Source organism: Onychostruthus taczanowskii, unplaced genomic scaffold (assembly GCF_017590055.1).
Source record: "Onychostruthus taczanowskii isolate IOZ18803 unplaced genomic scaffold, ASM1759005v1 scaffold3, whole genome shotgun sequence".
NCBI lineage: Eukaryota > Metazoa > Chordata > Aves > Passeriformes > Passeridae > Onychostruthus > Onychostruthus taczanowskii.
In genome coordinates, this window is record NW_024500349.1 from 15,633,712 (window position 1) to 15,652,957 (window position 19,246).

General features: G+C 40.3%; 1 protein-coding gene across 1 annotated transcript in view; it reads left to right on the forward strand.

The window, feature by feature from the left end:
- The first annotated feature begins 6 nt into the window (after positions 1–6).
- LARP4B (La ribonucleoprotein 4B) overlaps positions 7–19,246 on the forward strand; it is a 53,985-nt gene continuing 34,745 nt past the window's right edge. Inside the window, exons 1-2 of the mRNA XM_041408371.1 lie at positions 7–219; positions 18,295–18,429. Of these exons, the coding sequence (XP_041264305.1) occupies positions 18,349–18,429 (81 nt within the window). The 5' untranslated portion in view covers positions 7–219; positions 18,295–18,348. The remainder of the gene's footprint in view (positions 220–18,294; positions 18,430–19,246) is intronic.

Sequence of the window (19,246 nt, forward strand, 5' to 3'; positions counted from 1 at the left end):
CCGCGCCCCCTCGGCCCCGCCTCGCGCTCCGCTCTCCTCCTCACGGCATCCGGCGGCGAGGCCCCGGCGGCGGCGGCGGCGCGGCGAGAGGCCCCGGCGCCCGCGGGAACCCGACAGGAGTGAAAGGCCCCGCGCCGGCGGAGCCCCCCCTCCCCCGTGCCCGCCCGCGTCCCCCGTGCCGAGCCCCGGCCCGAGGGCGGCGGCGGCTGTTGGTGACAGGTGAGTGCGAGGGGCCGCCCGGCCCGCGCCCTCCGGGCGGCGGCGCCCGCCGGGGCCGTTCCGCACCCGCGTCTCCCGGTGCGGGGGGATGGCGGGGCCGAAGGGGGAGCGACACCCCCCGCTCCGTCGGCCCCTCGCACCGGGGAGGCGGCCGGAGCCGCCATCTTCCCACCCGAGGCGGTTCCCGGGGGAGAGACGGGAGGGAGGAGGAGGATCCCGGCTCGGGGCCGCGGTGGTGGCGGGGGTAGGGCGGGCGAGCCGCCGGGGCCGCTCCCGCACTGCGGCCTCGCCGCCCCGGGCACAGCGGGTGAGCTTTGCCCCCGCCCCGACGGGGCCTTGCGGGAGAGCCGCGTGTGCCGCGGGGCGAGCGGGAGGGGGGCGAGCCGGGGGGACCCGCCCGGAGCCTTGCCGGGCGGATGGGCGGCCGGGAGCCTCCGGAGCAGCGGGCGGTGCCGGCCCCTGCCCATCGCTCCCGGCACGCCGCTGCCTTTCCACGCCGGCCGTGTCCCGAGCAGGTGAATGCCGGCGGGCCGGAGGTGCGCCCGGGCTGCGGAGCGGTCCCTGCGGGAGCGCACGGCCGATGCGCTGCCCCCGGGATTGAGTTGTTGTTGGGCGCTTCGGTAGCTGCTTGAGCGAAGTTGTTTTCACTCTCGGTTTCAGTTTGTCCAGGTGCTCAAAATTACTACGTAGCTTTGTCCGCAGTTTAAACAGATGTGTGCTTGCCAAACAGTGTTTGTTGTATGAGATTCCTGTGTGGCAGATAAGTATAATTATTTTTATTCTTCAGGTAAGCGAATTGAGGCAAAGTGGTTAAGACTTGCCTGTGGCCACAGAGAGAGAGAGAGCTGGTTACAAACCACTGTTTAAACTTGAGTCACTCTTGGGGTAAAACCATGGGAATTCTGGCTTCTGATTCTGCGTCTTGTCTCTGGCCTAGTTTTGTTGGCCTCTGAATCCTGAGTAAAATTGGAGAAGGAATCTTTCTTAAGCACTGCCTCAAGGACTGCTATTGTAAGGTCTGTCTTGTGGTTGAAGTTTCATGTCAGGCTTATCTGTTTTTTACAGATTGGATGAATTCTCAAAGGTCAAAGCATGTTGTATTTTTTTTTTTTCAACTTGCTGGTATTTCACAACTCTCGGGTTTTGATTCTGGTCTGGTAACTTTTTATCAGTTGAACTTTCACTTCTCCCCGCTGATTTGTAAGCATTTCTTCAAGTCAGTTCTCAAGATATAAAGCTAATCAGCTTACTCGCTTAACTATTAGAAAAACATTAATATTTTTATATTTTAATTTCTTTTTTGTGGGAGGTGAAAACTAGGCTGAGGCCTGATAATATGCATACAGAAAGCAGTAAATATTTTATGTATAATGTCTACAGAAAATTTTATTCTTCTAGATGTGTTGTCATTCATGTGGGTATGCTCTTTATATGGAACCCGTAATTGCTTCTACATTTAATTAGTCTTACATTTTGGGGAAAAAATAATCTTTATTCAAACAGAGGTAAAAGTTTTGCTTAAATGAATTACAAACATTGAATTTATAAGCAGAAAATTGAGAGCATTTGATCTCTTGGATGTTCCTTAATAAGCAATTGTATGTAATCGGGTCCTTAAGCACACACAGTGTTCTGGGTTAGGTTGAACTGTTTACCTTGTAATTTTTCCAGGTTTTTTTTACCCATTTATACTCAAACACTGCGAGGGACTACAGGTGTCAGCACAAGTATGTGCTGCCTTGGTTGCTTTTTATGGCTGGCTGTAGTGCCAGTATACACACAGAAAGTACAAATGAGTGATATGTATTTATTATAAGTATTGCTTAGACATGGGGCTGTGTCTTAAATGTTTCATTACAGAGCAAAACAGAAGATCTGGAACTAGAGGCAGTTATGGGGGCTTGGGGATTTTGTTTGGGGGTTTTTATTTCTTTGAGGCATACAGAAACCATGTAGGCAGTCTCTGATGGTGATGTTTTATTTTGATTAGAGTGAAGTTAAATCCTTGGTTTATTTACTGAAATGCAAAGTCAATAGAGTCAGGTTTGTCTAATCTACATGTTCTGTACTGATCTGTTGCTGCGTCCCTTATTAAGTCTCATATCTCGCAGCAGCTTTGGCTTTAAATCAGTTGAGAGCTTAATTGGCATGGTAATATAAACTCTTTGTTAAATATTTATTACATTACCTCACAAAATGCACATGCTAGACACGGAAAAGGCATGTTTGTGACCATAGTGCATGACAAATCTAAAGTGACAGCTTAAAGGTAGCAAAAAAGGAGTTACAGAAAACAAAGTAATTAGGTGTAGATGTATTCCATCAGTTTGATTTTTTTAAAACTAGGTGGCTTTTAGGACCTTCAGCACTATTAATGTTTAATTCCATGGTGTCTATATATATTCATCAGGCATTCACTTTCTCGTAAATTAACAGGTAAGGCACAGAAATAAGAATGTAAAGCACTTGACTTGACTTTTCTTGTGCCTGTGTTGGAAGGAGCAGGTTTTGCAAAGGCCGCAGCCTTATCGATCTTGAAGAAGAGCACTCTTGCCTTGGAGGTGCAAAGGTGCCTGTGGAGGTAGCTCACAAATGCAGTGTCAGGAGGGCTGTTGCTGGCAGAAGGAGACGAAGCAAGCAAAGAAATGTGTTCTGGAGTCTGGAGAATATTAGGCTTTGAGAGTGTGATTTGTGTGCACGTGCATGTATGCACACATGTGAGAAACTGTTACATGCCATAAGGTGTAATAAGTGTGCTTTGCAAAGTTCTCTGTTCCTCTAAGCATTTACTAGCAAAATGACATTTTTGGACAACAGGTTTGTCTAAGTCTTAGACATAACTGTAGAAAATAATCTCAGGCTGCATTTTTTTTTCCTGCATGTAGTCAGTGCTACTCAGCTAACAGGAGTATTGGAAGTCTCCTGCATTTGCATTCAGAATGGGCACACAGGTATGAGTAGGAAGGACAGGATGTTACAAAACAGGACGTTGTAAGGAAGAAAATTAACCCTCTCCCTGCAGTTTTGAAATAGGCAATGATATGTGGAGAGCTGTGCAGAAGATGAGAATAAAAGCTACTCTTGTAGTAAAGGCCCTGGAAAGGTGTTTGAGCAATGTTGTTCTGAAGGCAAGGCATGCACGTGCTGAAATTAACACTCTGGATTATGTGGGTTTTAGTCAATATACAAGGTCTAGACGAGTGGATTTCACCACAGAAGCCACTGATTGAATTAGGGAGGGGAAAGTGATACAAAACTTAAAACTAGCGCTCTTTCAAAGTTTGTGATCCCTCAAAAAAGAGAAGACACACACATATAACCTCTTCCCTGAACTGATAATATGCTTTGTCAAAGGCACTGGTTCTAACTGTATTTGCATTTTCAAGCTAATGCTTTGGGAAAGCTCTGTTTTCTTTTCCTGTGCATTAACTCCTCTGTGCTAAACTCAAGGCAAGCTAGTGTATTGTAATAGTTAAACACAAAAATAGCATTCTAAAGCAACTTCACTGAATATAAAACTGAGTGATATTTCACCTTATCAAAAAACCTTTCTGTACTGTAAATACCAGATAATTGAAGAAGACCCATTGCTGTTCCAACAGCCTGTTTCTTTTCTCTTTAAGCATATAATGACTTTGACTGTCTAATGATAAAAATGTGTATACAACCAGCAAGTTTGAGGCACTTGTTAGAAATAGGAGACCAGCAGTCAATTTCTGTTCCACCCATTCATCTACTCAAGTTCCTTGAAAGTATTACAAGCTAGAAACAATTTCTGTTAATTGGCTCCCAGCTGGTGGTACTTAAATTTTGGTGATGTGATGGAGCCAAGGATTTATGAAATCGTTGGTCTTTCTCATTTGTGTGTGTAGCTGTTCCATACCCTTTTTAAAGGAGGGTGCCCCCCCCGTTCAGAAGCAAGTGCTGCAGAGCAATACCTGCAGACAACAAAGGCACTTTGGAGTGCTCAAATTAGGTGTGACTGTAATACAGCATAAATGTGTGCTTAGGGTAGCCGTGGCAGTGTTCATTCTGTGATGTGTGCTGCTGCAGGTATTTTGTGTCTGGGTATGTGTTTCAGGAACAACAATTAACTCCAAAATTGGAAGTCTGACAGAGGTTACTAATACATGGCTAGCTGCTTGGCCTAGAACATCGCTGGGAATTGGGGAAGCGCTGTTTTGACACCCTGATGAATCACCAATTTCTTTGAGTCTTAATCTTTTCGAATGCTCTCGTTTACCAGGGAGGGCTGGGCTATGCATATTCTGGATCCTGTCAGTCCAGCTCCTTAATGGGTAGTTGAATGATGTAATACAAAAGGAATCAGTTGTTCATAAGCTGAATGGATTGCCACCTCTGCACTTCCAGCAGCTCTGTTGTTATTCTCATAAGGCTGTTGGTATGTAAGGAGCTGGTGTTCCAGAGAGCATATCCTACAGTAAAGGTTTATTTTGGATTGCCTCTGTGGCCATGTAGAGTTCACAGATATATCGAGTTCAGCGTACGTGTCTCTAAGGCAGGTATACAGAACTTTGAGTTCTGGACTGTTGCACATATAGATAGAAATGCAGATGCCTATAGAAGTGTATAGACATCTGTCTGCCATGGTAGCCTGTGGTGAATTGGCACAATTGCTTTATCTGTTAGGGATTCTTTTCTAAAATGCCCATGTCACTTTCATTATTGAAAACAGGAAACACTGGCAACACAGACTTTGGAAATTACACCTTCAGATGCTATCAGAATTTCACATGGAATATGTTCAGGAATACACTGAGTTTCAGTGTGAAGAACATACAGTTATTTTATCTGAAGCTAGTGCTGGGCTTTTTCAAAGTCTAAATACTGTATCACCTTATTTGGCTTTCAGATTTCTTGTGGTTTTTCCCTTTGGATGGGTTAATTCTCTCTTATTGGCCCTTCCCTTCTGACTTCTGGAAGTGAGCAACAATGGTGAATACTTTATTGGTACTATTCGTAATGCAGACTTCCCTCTGTCTTGTTAGTGGAATTGCAAACTTGCTTAAAACACTGTGGATTTCTGTTACTCTCTTAAAAATGTTTATCAGTGTTTCTTGGCCTATCTAATGTTCTGCAGTCTGTTTTAAGTAAAGTATTTTATAATTACAGGATGCCAGTGATCTGACAGGGAAACCCGAGAAACAAAATATTAGTTAAATAGTTACTATGTTGAGAAAAACATCATTTCATAAATCTCATTTGGCAGAAAGTTAATAAAAGGTTTGAAAGCTTTACAGTGATGTCTCTTGGCAGCTTTATGGTTTTGTTTTGGGTCACTGTTGGTATCCATATGCGTATTTTCACAGGTTGTGATGCTGTCACAGGTTGCCCCACAACAGCGTCTGACTCTGACTGTTGTTCAAACAAGGAGCTGATGAATCAACAGGCCAATGTCCAAAGTAGCTGGCTTTTCCATGCCCTAGTGCTGAGGGTTTGTGCTCAGAGGTTTGGATGTATCCTCCTGGTTTCTGGTTCTTGTTCTAGGAATTAAAAAGTGGAGCAGAAGTGAGGAATGTACTGGGGCACAGTTACTTTAGGTGCTGAGCTACGTGTATGTGCAGAATTTGCAGTCTTATCTCAGAGTTTCATTCCCATTCAATGTTGTTGCTGCCTGACAGATAGGGACAGCAAATGGTCACTGTGCTGCTGTTTAAAGCAGCAAAGCAAACAATTTGGTCAGAATATCATTGTCTACATTGGCATCTCTCCAGGATCTTGGATTTGTGTCCCTGCTCAAATTTAAAGCTTCTTGTCCAGTTCTTCATAATAATGTCAAAAAAATTATGCTATCAAGAAGGGAAGGGACTCTTTTTAATGAACATACGTTACAGCTTAGCTTATAGTCTATATTTTATAATTATAATTTTCTTAGTTAACATTGTGTATTCTAACTGGATTCAAGGAATAAGTGGAATTTTTAGAAAGGCCTGTGCCCAGTTATTTTGACTTGCAAGGAAGAATTATTGTCATTAAATCCAAACTAAAATACTGGCAGTCCATCCTTTAACTGTGAGTCAAAACCTGAATTACCAGTAGTTTTGATTACAGTGATACTCTAGGAAGGTGGGGTGCTCCAACTGAACAAATGTGCACCCAGGAGGTGATAGTCTTTCATACAGTGATTTAAAACTAAGCAAGAGCTGCTTCTGGTTTCGGTGAAGCTTGTAATGGAGGATGGTAGCCTTTATTAAAAGAGGAAGTAATACTAAAATGACTGGATTATTGGAGTTAAATTCTATTTTTGGTGAAGAGGTTAATGAAATAATCATTTGCAAAAAAACATTAGTTTCCTTTTCTTTTACAAAACCTTAAAGTTAAATCATGCTTCTTCTATAAGTAGTTAAATTTCAGTTTAGATTTGGTCCTGAAGATGTTTCAAAACTTAAACTAACATTTTAGGTCAATGAATGCTTTTCAAGTCATCTGAAAAAAAAAACAAAAACCAGAGATTGAGGGGAGTTCATCCCAGGCTGTTTGTTTTGCAGAATGACTGTTTATTGAAAGTCTCTGCATTGCTGTATACATTCGTGTTGGAACAAAAATTGTCACTGTACCTTTTTGCTTATCTCTGGCATCATCAACATCGTACATTGTTATATATGCCTCTCACTTCAACTTTATGTAGGTATAGATCTTCTTCTCTCTTAGTTTTCTCAGGCCTGTTGTGAGGCAAGACATATTCCAGGAGGACTGTAATGGTTGTCCCTTTGGTTTCCATCAAATCTTTTCCAGAATTCTAGTTCTGTGTGCATTTGAGTTTGAGATCCGTGGTGTTAGATTTCTGCTTCTCTGAGTTAGGAGTTTATTGTATGGTCCCAGAATGCCATGATAAAGACCTTGGCAAATTGGCTGTGAAGCTGTGTATGTGTCTTAAATAAAAATTCAAAGTACTAATATTAAGGGTCCTGGAAATTCCATATGCAGCTTTTGACCTCCTCTTGCTTAAGTGCAATGCTGATTGCAGACTTGAAACATGGAATCCAAGTAATAGCAATATTCTAAGATAAGACTATTAAGATCTGCTAAAGAAGGTCAGACTTCTAACCTCACCCTTGGAACTGCACTAAATATTAACCCTATAGCTTCAAGTGGTGTTTTTAGTCTTGTCTTCCATCATAAAATACTGCATCTGCTTCTGCCAACTTTGGAATTTTTCTGAGGAAGACAATGTTCATAAAATCCTGGCCAGCGAAGCTGGGTTATTTGTTTCCTTCACCTTTGCCAAGTGTCCTGCCTGGAGTCACAGGCAGGCTGCGAGTGCTTCAGCCACTCTCTGGTTAGCAGTGTAGTGAAGAATGCGGAAAACTTAGAGCTGGTATTGGTAAATCGTGAGGAGGAACATTCAGTAATTGAAACAAGGAAGTTCGTTGTTCCCAGCATTGCCAAACTCATACTCTTCATGCACAACATTTAACTTGTTCCTTCTAAGCAAGTGCTAAACCTCCTGGAGCCTCGTCATGTGTTACAGCATTTGAAGATTTACTGTTTCTTTGAAGAGCTGGGAAAAGCCAAATAGACCATCAGTTGCTGCCTCTCAGCTTTAAAAACTTGAAGCAACTAGTAAAATAATGTAGAACTGGCAGATGTTTGGTTAAACAAACAGAATTTATGAAATGACAGGTCTGCTCGCAGTGAGCCTGACATGCTGAGGTGCTGGTATGTTATCCAGCGAAGTTTACTGTCTTCCTAGTTTTCACTCCAAGTTAGGAATCAGTTTGTCTTAGACTCAAACTGTCTCTCACAGTGAAAGTACAATAGTCTCTGTAGACTTCACTGCTCTGAAGTGAAGAATGCTTAATTGTTGTTTCCTTCAGCACAGGAATAGGAAAATTAATCTTCTACTTCCCTTCAATAGCTACTTTAGAGAAAAGCAAACAACAAAAAAAAAAAAAACCCACCTCACTGGTTAAGTGAGAGCAGGCCAGCTATGTGGGGAAGGAAGGGAAACAAAGAAAATACATTATTATGCAAGATATTGTCTTTGCATAATAATTCCTCATATGTGCATGAATTGAGAGAAGGTATGGTAGGATGAGACAGACTTGGTGTCCAGAGTGCCAGAGTAAACTTACTGCTGGAGATACCTGTCAAAATAAAGAATAGTTTGAATGAAGTAGATTATAGGTCTGTTTTTTGATAGCCGTGTTAATCTCTCCATGAAGTCTTGGCTGGCCATGGGAAAGAGCAATACAGGCCTATTTTAAGAGTTCCAAGAGTTTAAGCTATCATGTAGTGTTCTGTAAATGACTATTTAAAAATAGTACAGGAATGAGCAAGTTTTTGTGAAACCCAGTCATTAGTGCCAACAGGTATTTGCTCCTGCCCTGTCTACTCCAGAGCAAGCTTGAATTTTCTCACCAATTCAATTTATGGTTTCTAATCAATTGCTCTGCTTTGTGTACGGAAGTGTGCAGTTTTTGACTCATGTCACATTAGCGAAAACAAGCAACATGGATGATACTTGATTTAGGTGAGGTTTTGTATTTGGTGGTGCTAAAATTTAGAAACATACTTTTGTAATGCTTTCCATCATTTTTTCCCCCCATCATTTAATATTTGCATGAAATTACAAATTCTGGATCAGTGAGCAGTATTTGATATTAAATATTGGTATTACATTAAAAGCCTGGAACAGTCTCCTAGCTAATTTGTTGGCATAAAGACCTCTGAAGTTATTGAGAACTTTGACTTTCAGCAAAAATCCAATTAGCCTATCAAAGACCACCCTAAAACATCTAGAATTAATATTTGTGTAGTAAGGAAACATTTTTAGCAGTTAAATTTATGCATATTAGTGAAAATATTAAGACTTTTCTTTGTATTGCCTCAGCTGTGACTTGTGTTAGCAGATCAGAATCCTACTGCACTGGACACTGCAAGCATAGGCTGTTGCCTTGTAGGTGGGTGGGAATGTTACAAGAAATCAATGTGAATAGTGCATTAGTATATGCATATAATATATGATGCCTATGCTCTGATGAGAACCTAATCAGTTATTAAAAATATATTAATTAAAGAAAAAATCTTGCCAAAGGAAGGAGCTTCCATCACATCCTGCAGTTTCTCTTAACCCATGTTGGGATTAAATATAAGGGGGTTTATATACTTAGTCATTATCTAGGCTGTCTGGTTTTAGAAGATTATATGAAGAATTAGTCTGCCTCTATGGTTAGGCTTATTTAACAAGTGTATTCCAAATGTAGTTTGGAAGCAGAGGCAGATATGAAGTGCTGTGAAGTGTGGGGTCCAGCTCCAAGGTTGTCATTCTGTAGCTACTTTAAAGCATTGTTTACCCTGTATTTATGCTTAATTAGTTTTGTGAATATTTCAGTGCAGAAGAGGCAGTGGCTTGCACTGGCCTGTCCTTTCACTCTTTAATTCAGTACAGGCAATGTTAAATTTGCTGGGGTTTCTGTTGTGAAGGTCCTGCAGATATGTTACTGTAGCTTTTACTTTCCTTTTTTGGTTTTGGATTGTTTATTTATTTTTTTTTAATTGGTGGTGCTTTGTAACAGCAGCAGCAGAGTGATGTGGTCCTAAGCTGTTGAGTTCCACTCAGAACTGAAGTCCTGGTTTCCTAGAGCAGGACAGAAGGGTTAATACCACCAGGCATTCAGCTTGAGTCCTTTCTCCTCTACTGCTGTTCTGGTGGCCACAGAAGTAGAGTGCATGTGCAGGCAACTACTGTGTAGTTCTCTGTTTACCTGGAGAAGGGAGTGTTCAAATTTATTCAAATTCTGTTCTTGCTGGTGATGTTTTCCCTCCTGGAAAAGTAAAAAGTTGCACCAGAGCTGGGAAGTAGGCAGGAAGACAAATGCTTACAAATATGAGGGAGGGCAAGGGATATAAGGGAAGGCAAATGTAAGGGATGGAGCATTTCAGTGGAAAATCATTATACTTCAAGATGCTTACCTAATCTGTTTGAGTAACAAATTTCTGATCTCTTTCCTGAGAAAGTTAAAAGACCTTTTCATTCAATGTGAGCTGTTTTCTGCTCTTTGTAGGCCTTGGTAATGAATGTAGAATGTGTAATTCTGCATTCAGCTTATCAAGACAGAATGGGTTGTGGAGAACTACGATAATTTATATTAAGTTAGCATTCCACTTTTCTGTTCAGAATTGTCACGATTGGTTGACTTGCTAACAGTTTAACTGCCATTTGAGAGATTTCTTAGAAAATGCACAAATCAGAGAGTTGAGAGATGAATTTTAATTAAGTGTGGTACTTTTGAAATCATCATCTGATAAATATCTTATCTGACACGATAGTAGTAATAGAAATTAAATATATACCTTTATGAATAACCTGCAGGGTGTGTACTGTTGGTCCCCTTACAGTGAGGAAAACAAGCTTGTGGCTTTGTGATGGATGTGCAACATGAAGCAACTCCTGTTAATTAATGAGTTGAGTTTCTTAATGTAATGTGCTTCAGCCTGCAGTCAGGAGAGTGCTGCTTCAGACTTGAAAACTGCGAACAAGCTGTAAGCAAACTGAAAACTGCTCGTGACACAGTCACTCTTGTCTTCAAGGCACATGACACTCTTATAAGGCATAAAAAATTTCTTCCTAATGGCTTATTCCTGCTTGGTAGGCACTCCTAGTATTCTTAAAGGGTAAGATTTTTATTAGGTTATATGCCATTAAACATCTGGTTTATTAGATTACTGAGGAGGATGTGATCCACAGGCTTCTTGGTCCGTCTCTGGAGTGATGTTTGAGTGCACATCAGATAGTAACTGCACGTGTAGTTTCTTGGCATGCAGGAGAACAGCAGAAATTGTGAGAGACCATTCAGTGTAGTGAAATTATTTCGTTTTCGTTATGCACATATATTTAAAATACAGTGCATAAAAGGCTAGATACAAAAAAAATGATAAATCATAATTTTTTTTGTTGGAGGAGGTCATGCTGTTATCTTCTGTGCACTGTTGACATCATCTTCTTGTTTGAGGTACTGAGTAAGACTGTAACTTTACTCTCTTCCCATTTTTCTTGCTCTTCACTGAAAGAGATTTTCGTATGCCTCTGTACAGAGTCCTTATCATTTACCAGTATCAGGTTTCTTTGGTATTTTATCACCTTTGTTTAGTAACTTGCTGCTTGGCATCTTTTGGACAGCTAATTACTGTAATGATCTGGATTTCCAGACTTGCAGAGTAATCAGTTCTGGTGTGCTCTTTGTCACATAGGTTTCTGTGTGAGTGAGAATGTTCGGTAAATGATGAGAGTTGTAAATTGCTTCGGAAGCCTCACAGAGAAATGTTTCATAGATCTTTAAATAAAAAAAATGCAGCGTTCCTTTAAACAGCAAGATTTACTATTTCAGTCTTTCTTAAAGGAGAGATGACATTTTAAGGGATAATTAATAGAATTGCAGAAGAGTTTTGGAGGCCGTCAACCTTAAAAACAACAAAAGGGATTTAAAAAAACCCAACTTGTGAAGTAGCTGCAGCAGCAGCTCTAAATGATTTGTGTTTTCTATTGAAGGATGTTAAAAAAGGTACAGCTTTAAGGTTTAATTGTTCTTCTGACACTGTATTTCTTGCTATTGCCTGGTTGTCTTGTGCATTTTGAAGTGCCTTGAGTCTTCCAAGTGTTTTGTTGCAGCTTTGCCCCTAGTGCTTAGGTCCGTGTTCCTCTTCAGGAACCCAGAAGTTGCATTACTCTGGAGAGTGCTGGGGCATAAGTAATTTCTTGGCAGGAAGGAAAACTGAAACAAATCCAATGGTACTTTTCTCGGGTTTTTTGAAATCTAACTTTCCAGCCACCATGCTGGCACATACCCTGGGTGCTTGTATGTTTTGAAACCTTCATCCGACAGATTTCATAAATCACTGGCTCTAAACACTAAGCTCCAGAGGTGAATTTTCAACTTTTTCCCCAGCTGTTTAGCTCATCAGCAGTCAAACAAATTGAGGACCTTGTGATGATTTTTAATAGTAGTACATTCAAGACTTCTGTAGACACATGCTGTGACTAAATATTTATGTCGTGTCAGCTTTTTAATTGCTGTTGTGTAATAGAGATTTTACAACTGATGTAGGCACAGTGATGATTGGAGAGATGACCACAAACAGATATGCTTTTGGTGCTGTTAAGATTTCTCATTCGCAGCTATATTATCTGCTGTGGTGATGGAACTTCTTCACAGTATATTTTAGTTTAAATAATGCCATCCTTTGAAAGCTGGATTGCTGGTCACATCTGCTCTGGAAAGAAACTGATTTCCTACCTTGAAGGGAAAGATGGAAATCCCTGAGTTCTGTCACAAGTTTGCTCTGTGAGCATGATACAGATGGATGATGTTATTCATCTACAGAACGGTAGCATGTGCTCCATGCAGCAGGATGATGGGTCAGCTCTAACAGCTGAGATGTTTTTTTTGAAAGTATCCTCGAACAACCGCCTGATGAAAATTGAAAGTTTGTATCAGTGCTTATGACACTAAGAGGGAAACTCTCAGCCTTTCAGGATTAGGTTTTTTCCATTTTAACTTAATGATGCTGTATAAGCTTAACCATATATCCTGTATCTGAGTTGGTACCTTTACTGAGACTGAGAACATGACTAACTCTTGATATATTACATATCCTTTGGCTATTCACAGAGCTGGTGAAACTAATAAAGAAAAGTTAAACTTTGTTTAAGAAGAGCTAATGTATTAAAATTGTGGCATATTTTTAGGAAAGGCATCTCTTATTTCTCATATAAATGTCTATGTGATGTGTTCAGCAGGTGCTGAAACTTTTCAGAGCTGAGGTCAGTGGTAGCTCTGATTACCTCTGCTGTTGGTGTTGTGATCCTCATGGGTACACAAGTGTGTGGTAGATGGTGAGAAAGTGTGTCCTCTCTCACAACAGAAAGAGGATTTCTGGCTTGCAGCTGGAAGTTTGTTATGAGGCTCAAGTTAAGCAATGCACCTCTGTTTTGAAAACATTTTAAGCTTTCTCATGTTACTGAAGTGTATTTCTGTATTAGCCTTGTGAAAACTTAATCTGTGTTTAAAGTTTCTAAAATGTTTGCTAGGAAGAATTCTGCACAAAGCCAAACTCAAATCTATTTTTGTTTGTACTTGCTGGAAGAGCAGTGAAAATTTCTTTTATTCTAGTGAGCTTTTTTTGTTTTATGCTGTTGCTGTTCACAGGGTTGAAAGTTAGTTGTCAGCACTTGCATTTGTAAATCTCTTTTTAAGGGCTGATTACTCTGGGCTGAAAGTTGGCAGGCAAGATCTCAGCCCTAGAGCGTTGTTTGGGGTTTTGCATGTTTTTAAATAACAGATCTATGTGACTGATTTGATTGAGAGAACGCATGCTGCTACTCAGACTATAGTAACTCTAGACAGAGAAACAGACTGCAGAAAAGCACATTTTGAATATGAATGAGAAAAAGTAGAGCTGTCTATAATGAAAGCAGGACGATTGGGGGGCTACACTTCAGGGAGGTTTCTAGGGAGGTCAGCAAGAGCAGTAGGGGTTTTGTTTGCTGTGTAACAATCAAGGAGATAGCTGTCTTTTCCAAATAGTTTGCAGGGTTGTGGCACATGTGGATGCAGTGTGTTTATAAATACCTTCAGGCAGTTGCACATTAACTCTGCCTGTACCAAGAAACCTAAACCTGCACTAAAATGCAGTGTAAAGGTTAGCTGGATGTTGGTACCACACTAACACACACGTGTGGCTTTTGGATGAGAGCAGTCCCAGCTCTGCTTGGCTTGGCACGCAGGCAAGAGTGGTCATGTGGTTATGTGCACTTATCTGTGTAGTCATTCTGTAGGCCATTGCTGGTTTGTATCTGATATCTTCTGAAATGATGGAATTCTTATAACTAGATGGTTTTGAAAACACTTGACAGCGAAGAACCATGCTGTCAACTTAAAAAAACCCAAAACACTACATCTGCCAGAAAAACCTCATGAAAACCCCAAACAAACAAAAAAAAATTTAAAAATCAACCTCTCCCCTACCCCAAGCAAACCCCATATCTTTCTGTTTGTGAAGGTGGTTGTAGATGTTGCAGAGTGAAACCAGTAGGCTGAAATACCCGTGTTGCTTGACCAGATGGTCTCAGTCCCTCCTGAAAATATTCTTGTAACTCCTCAGGTGTCCACAGGGACAGATCTGTATAAGTGAAGGGTGACTAATGAGAAAACGAGTAATAGGGCACTCTTGTCCTTGCTGTTGCAATTACTAGTTTTGCAGATGGAGCAATGTATTACAGTTTAAGGAAGCAAACATGTTTGGATATTGTGCTGTTTCTAAAGAAAAATGTTTTTCCTTTATTTTAAACTTTTCTGTGTTGGCTATTTACAAACTGGCTTTGTACTACTTTTGGTAAGTCTCAATAAAATCTAGGCAGTTTCTCTTGGGTTAGGTAATTGTCAAAATAAGTACTTGAATGTCTGTAGCAGAGTTAAGAACAGAGTTATTCTCAAGTTGCTGAACTTGACTTATTACTCTGTGATGGCCAAATGGCAAGCCAGAAGGATACAGTGGTTTAGTATATGCATTTGCAGAGCTGAAATTAATGGATGCTTCTAAATCAGTGAAGCACTGGCACAGGTTGCCCAGAGAGGTTGTGGATGCACCAGCCCTGGGAGCATTCAAGGTCAGGTTGGACAGGACTCTGAGCAATCTGATCTAGTTGAAGATGTCCCTGCTTCTCGCAGAGGAGTTGGATTAAATGACCTTCAAAAGGTCCCTTTCAGCTGAAAAACTGCTCTGTGATTCTGTGATGAAAAAAATGCCATTTGATTGTGATAGCTCAATGTTCTGCTGTAGGTAGTGCTATCTCTATCCCAAAAGGGTTTGCCAACTTGCATTTTTCTCTTGAATGTCTCCTGCTTATTGCTGCAACATTTATTTATGCAAAGATACATTGAACTGCTGACTGGTAAACCGTATCTTTTAAAGTCATGGACAAGTTAACTCTTCAGTTGGATGATAATTTTTATTGCTGCATTAAAATGCTCCATTTAACTTGTCACTAATTGTTGATAAACTCTTTCAGTGAGTCTGTACCTGTGGTTTCTAGAATTACCAGCTATTGATTGTGGTTTGTAGAAATAAGCTTTTATATGAAGAGATATATCAATACTAATGAAAAACATGCTAAAACATATCAACAAGGAGCTTTTAACTTTCCATAATTTTTATTGGTTTTCTCTTCTGTGAAGTATTACTGCCTCTTTCTACAGCCCTTGTATTCTCTGACATGATAGTCATGGGAGTCTGCTGTCATGTGGGCTTTGTTCTCTAGGAGTCCAATAAGTGGCAGCTCTGCAGTAGAAAAGGTGGCATTAACTTTCCAGAACAGCCCTGCATGTGAAGTCGTTTTGAAGTATCTCACAGCCACTGGGATTTTGCAGCTGAGCACTTGTCATCCTGCAGACTTGTAGCAGTGGGATGTATTAAGTGAAGAAAAATTGCAACAGAAGAGCTCCCTCCTTCTGTGTTTGGGATCTTTGTGTATGGCTTGCCTATTTGCATAAAGGAAAGGCTAATCATTGTTAAAATCATGGGATTTGGAAAGCAGGTTTCAAACAAATTACTTTATTGCTGTTGTTTGGGGTGCCATTTTGATCCTGAGTGATCAAAATTCAACTTAAATACATGGGTTTGACACTGTAATTACTAAAAATAATTTGTTTACAAGGTGAGTGGTATTAGTGTGGTGTGTATCACAACAAATCCGTGTGTCTAATGAGAATATGATTATTAGTCTGAGTAAGCAAAGTTACCTATGGCTTCAATCTAGACTTGGCCTGTGATAAGCATCTTGCATAATCTCATCTAAGGAAGGGACTTCTGAAAAGCAGTAGAGTGATATGCTGCTCTAATTGCTGGTGGCTTACCCAAGGAATTTGGAGTTGCAATGTGCACACTGCAGTTGTGTGTTGTCAGGTTAGCTGACAACCTGTCTGTCCTCAGCTGCAGTTAATGGTTTAGCTGGGTATTTTGTGCTTGATGGCCAGTCAGCAAATGCTTTAAAGGACATATATATAGTGGAACTTCACTTTTTGTTTGACAGATTCATATGATTGCAGCTGTTTCCCTTCCCTTTCCTTATCTATAGACTTAAAAAGTTCTGGTGTTAACACTATGTACTAGAGGATGGAAGAGATTGCAGCATGGCTCTGGACAGGCTGATCCTAGAAGGGAATGGGAATATATGAGATAAATAGGTGACAGAAGGATTTTAAGAGGTACCTTAACATAGATTTGGGGATCAAAATGCTGAGTAGATACCACCATTGCTGACTGAAATATACTTTCTGTAAAGTAGCCTTTAGCTTATGAATCTGGACTAAAGCTATGCCCAAGGGTAGTATGAACAGCAGTGGAGGTTACATACAGTGAATGTGAAATGAGTAAGGTGTCTTAGGCTATTTTTAGAAAGAAAAATTAATCCAAAATTTGGAAAGGTTAAACACAATTTCTTTAAAAAAACATGAACAGAAGTGTTCTCCAAGAAGCTTAGACACTTCATGCAGTGCTAAAGTGTCTACCTCTTCCCATGCATGGCTTTGAGCAACAGAGAGTCTGGCTATTTAATACTGCTTTTAAAAAATTGCTTTCATCCTGAGGATGGTTTTTGGTTATTTTATAAAATATAAACATCCTGAATGAATTCCAGACTTTGTTACATAACCTGTGAGTATATTTGTGTGTAACACTGTGAAGGGATAGTGTAATTTTTTAGTTCCATTTTAATGTGGTTTTTTGTCTTCACCATTCTTCCTTAATTAGTTTCTATTCCAAGGTGAGAGACATTAGTGTTAAGAAAAGAAACTTCTGAGAACATGAATGACACAGTACTCGTGTTTCTTTTGAAGTCATACTTTTCAATAGCACAAGGTAATAAGTAACTGTTCATGTAAGCTGAAATGTTCATCTTCTTGCAGATGTCAGTATATTTGTTTCCTCATCTGTATGTACAAAACACCTTTTGCATACTCCTGTAATACAGGTGCTCAAATCAGTTAATAGCTGAGCGTAATAATTTTCCTTGAAAATGTTGGAATGTATTCAGTCAGTTGCATTTGATATTTGCTTTTGTCCACCTCAAAATACAGTGTAAAGGAGACTCATGGAGAGCCATAATGTTCTAGACTGAAAGTCTTCTTAATTCTAGTCTTGGAGTCAAGGTATCCTGAAAGGAGCTTATGTTTCTAAAGAATGGAACATTACCATTAACTTACATGTGCTGCAAATCTTTCAGTTTTCATTTTAAGGAGATTGCATGCCTGGTGTCACCAACTTGAAGGCAATAAATCCCTCTCATGCATTGTTACAGATACAGTACTGGAATTTCCTATGGAAAAAAAAAAAAACCTGAAAAAGCATTTTACGTCTTCTTAGAAAAGAAAAAATTAAAATGCCTGATTTTCACACCTCAGTATTTACTTTGAGCCTTCATGCTTTAAATTAGCTTTTATTGTTTTTCTGGAGACTTTAAAAAATAACAGCATTAAATAATAGCCTCAAATTTCAAAGCAATGTCACTGTCAGACTTTTCAACTCTACTGCGTTTTTTACTTGTTTAATCAAATAAAATAAGATTTTGGGATGATGGAGCAGAAGAACTGGTTGAGCATTGCTAGTCTAGCCCCGAACTGTTGTAACATGCTTCTTAAATCTTGCAAAGATAAAGTGACCATGAAAGTGGTTATAGAAGAAAGGTTAGTTTGTGACTAAATGCTTCTTAGTGAGTGGAGTCTGAGTCTGCAGGTCGTATGAAGAAGTCATGATTTGAAATGCAGTCTGAATAAGTAAGGTGAGAATCAAGAGAAACTTTCCCAGTGGAATTTCCCTGCCCAGTGCTGTGGCAAGTGTTCATCTGTAATCCCAAGGCAGCCAGTGACTGGGAGCTGAGTGTATCTGCAAGATGGCTTTATCCTCATTTTATGTTTTCTCTGGACACATAATCCCGATGAATTGTGTGGAAGTTCTTTGGACCTTTGCTCTGAGTCAGGGTGGCGTGTCTGGAGTGGCTGTGATTCTCAGGAATTTCAACCACCACTTACAGAATCTTTTGTCTTCTTATTTCTGCAGCTTACAAAGGTGACCAGTAAAGTTCTCTCTGAGCAGCCAAAAAGCAGACAGCTCATGACTTCTGATCAGGACACTAAAGTTGTGGCTGAACCGCAGGTGCAGCAAGTACAAGAAGTTAAGGACGGTTCTCATCTAGTAAGTATTATAATTGCCTGTTCCCCTGGTGTGTTGTAGGAAACGTTGTGTTTTCACTATGTCTTAATCAAAATTGTAGGTCAGAACATTTTAGAAGACAGTTGGCTGACAGAAAGCATTGAAACATTAAACAGCCAGAAGAAAGCTGTTGGAGGTGGTTAATTCTCCAGGCTGACTAGAAACCACAACTTAACTTTGCTTCAGCCCTTTGGGGGGATTTACATAAACTTCAAGATATGACAGTTTGCAGTCATTTAAGGTACAGGGGTTTTTAGGCTATGCAGGAATTGTATCACTAATCTTAAATTAGGTTCTTGCTCACACCTTTCCATGTGAGGAAAATGCAGGGAATGCACTATGTATGTATGTATGTGTAATTGAATAAAGCACAAACCCATACAAGCAGGAGTTCGCCGTCTGTAACAGGAATTTTGCTCAGTCAGTTGTGCCAAGTGGCACGTGCTGCTGTTGCTGTGCTGCTGTGCAGGACCCTGTGAGTGGCTGTATGGGATGCTTTTGGCAGACCATACAGTAGATTGTACTGTGTGCATATATGTTGTAGTAAATGTTACATGTGTCTTCAAGAAGACTGAAGACTTGATTTTTATTCAAATATGTTCAAATTTTTGTCCTTGTTAACTGTTTATTGGGAGGAATGTTTCCTCTTGGGATATCTTGAAGGGTTTGGTTTCAGTGTATGTTCTGCCAGGAGCTTTGCTTGTGCTATGCTAAGCAGCAGATACTTCCTGCTTCCATCTTAGCTTGGAGCAAGCACTAAAGGAGCATTCTGAAAAACTCATGCTTTGCTTTTCTGAGA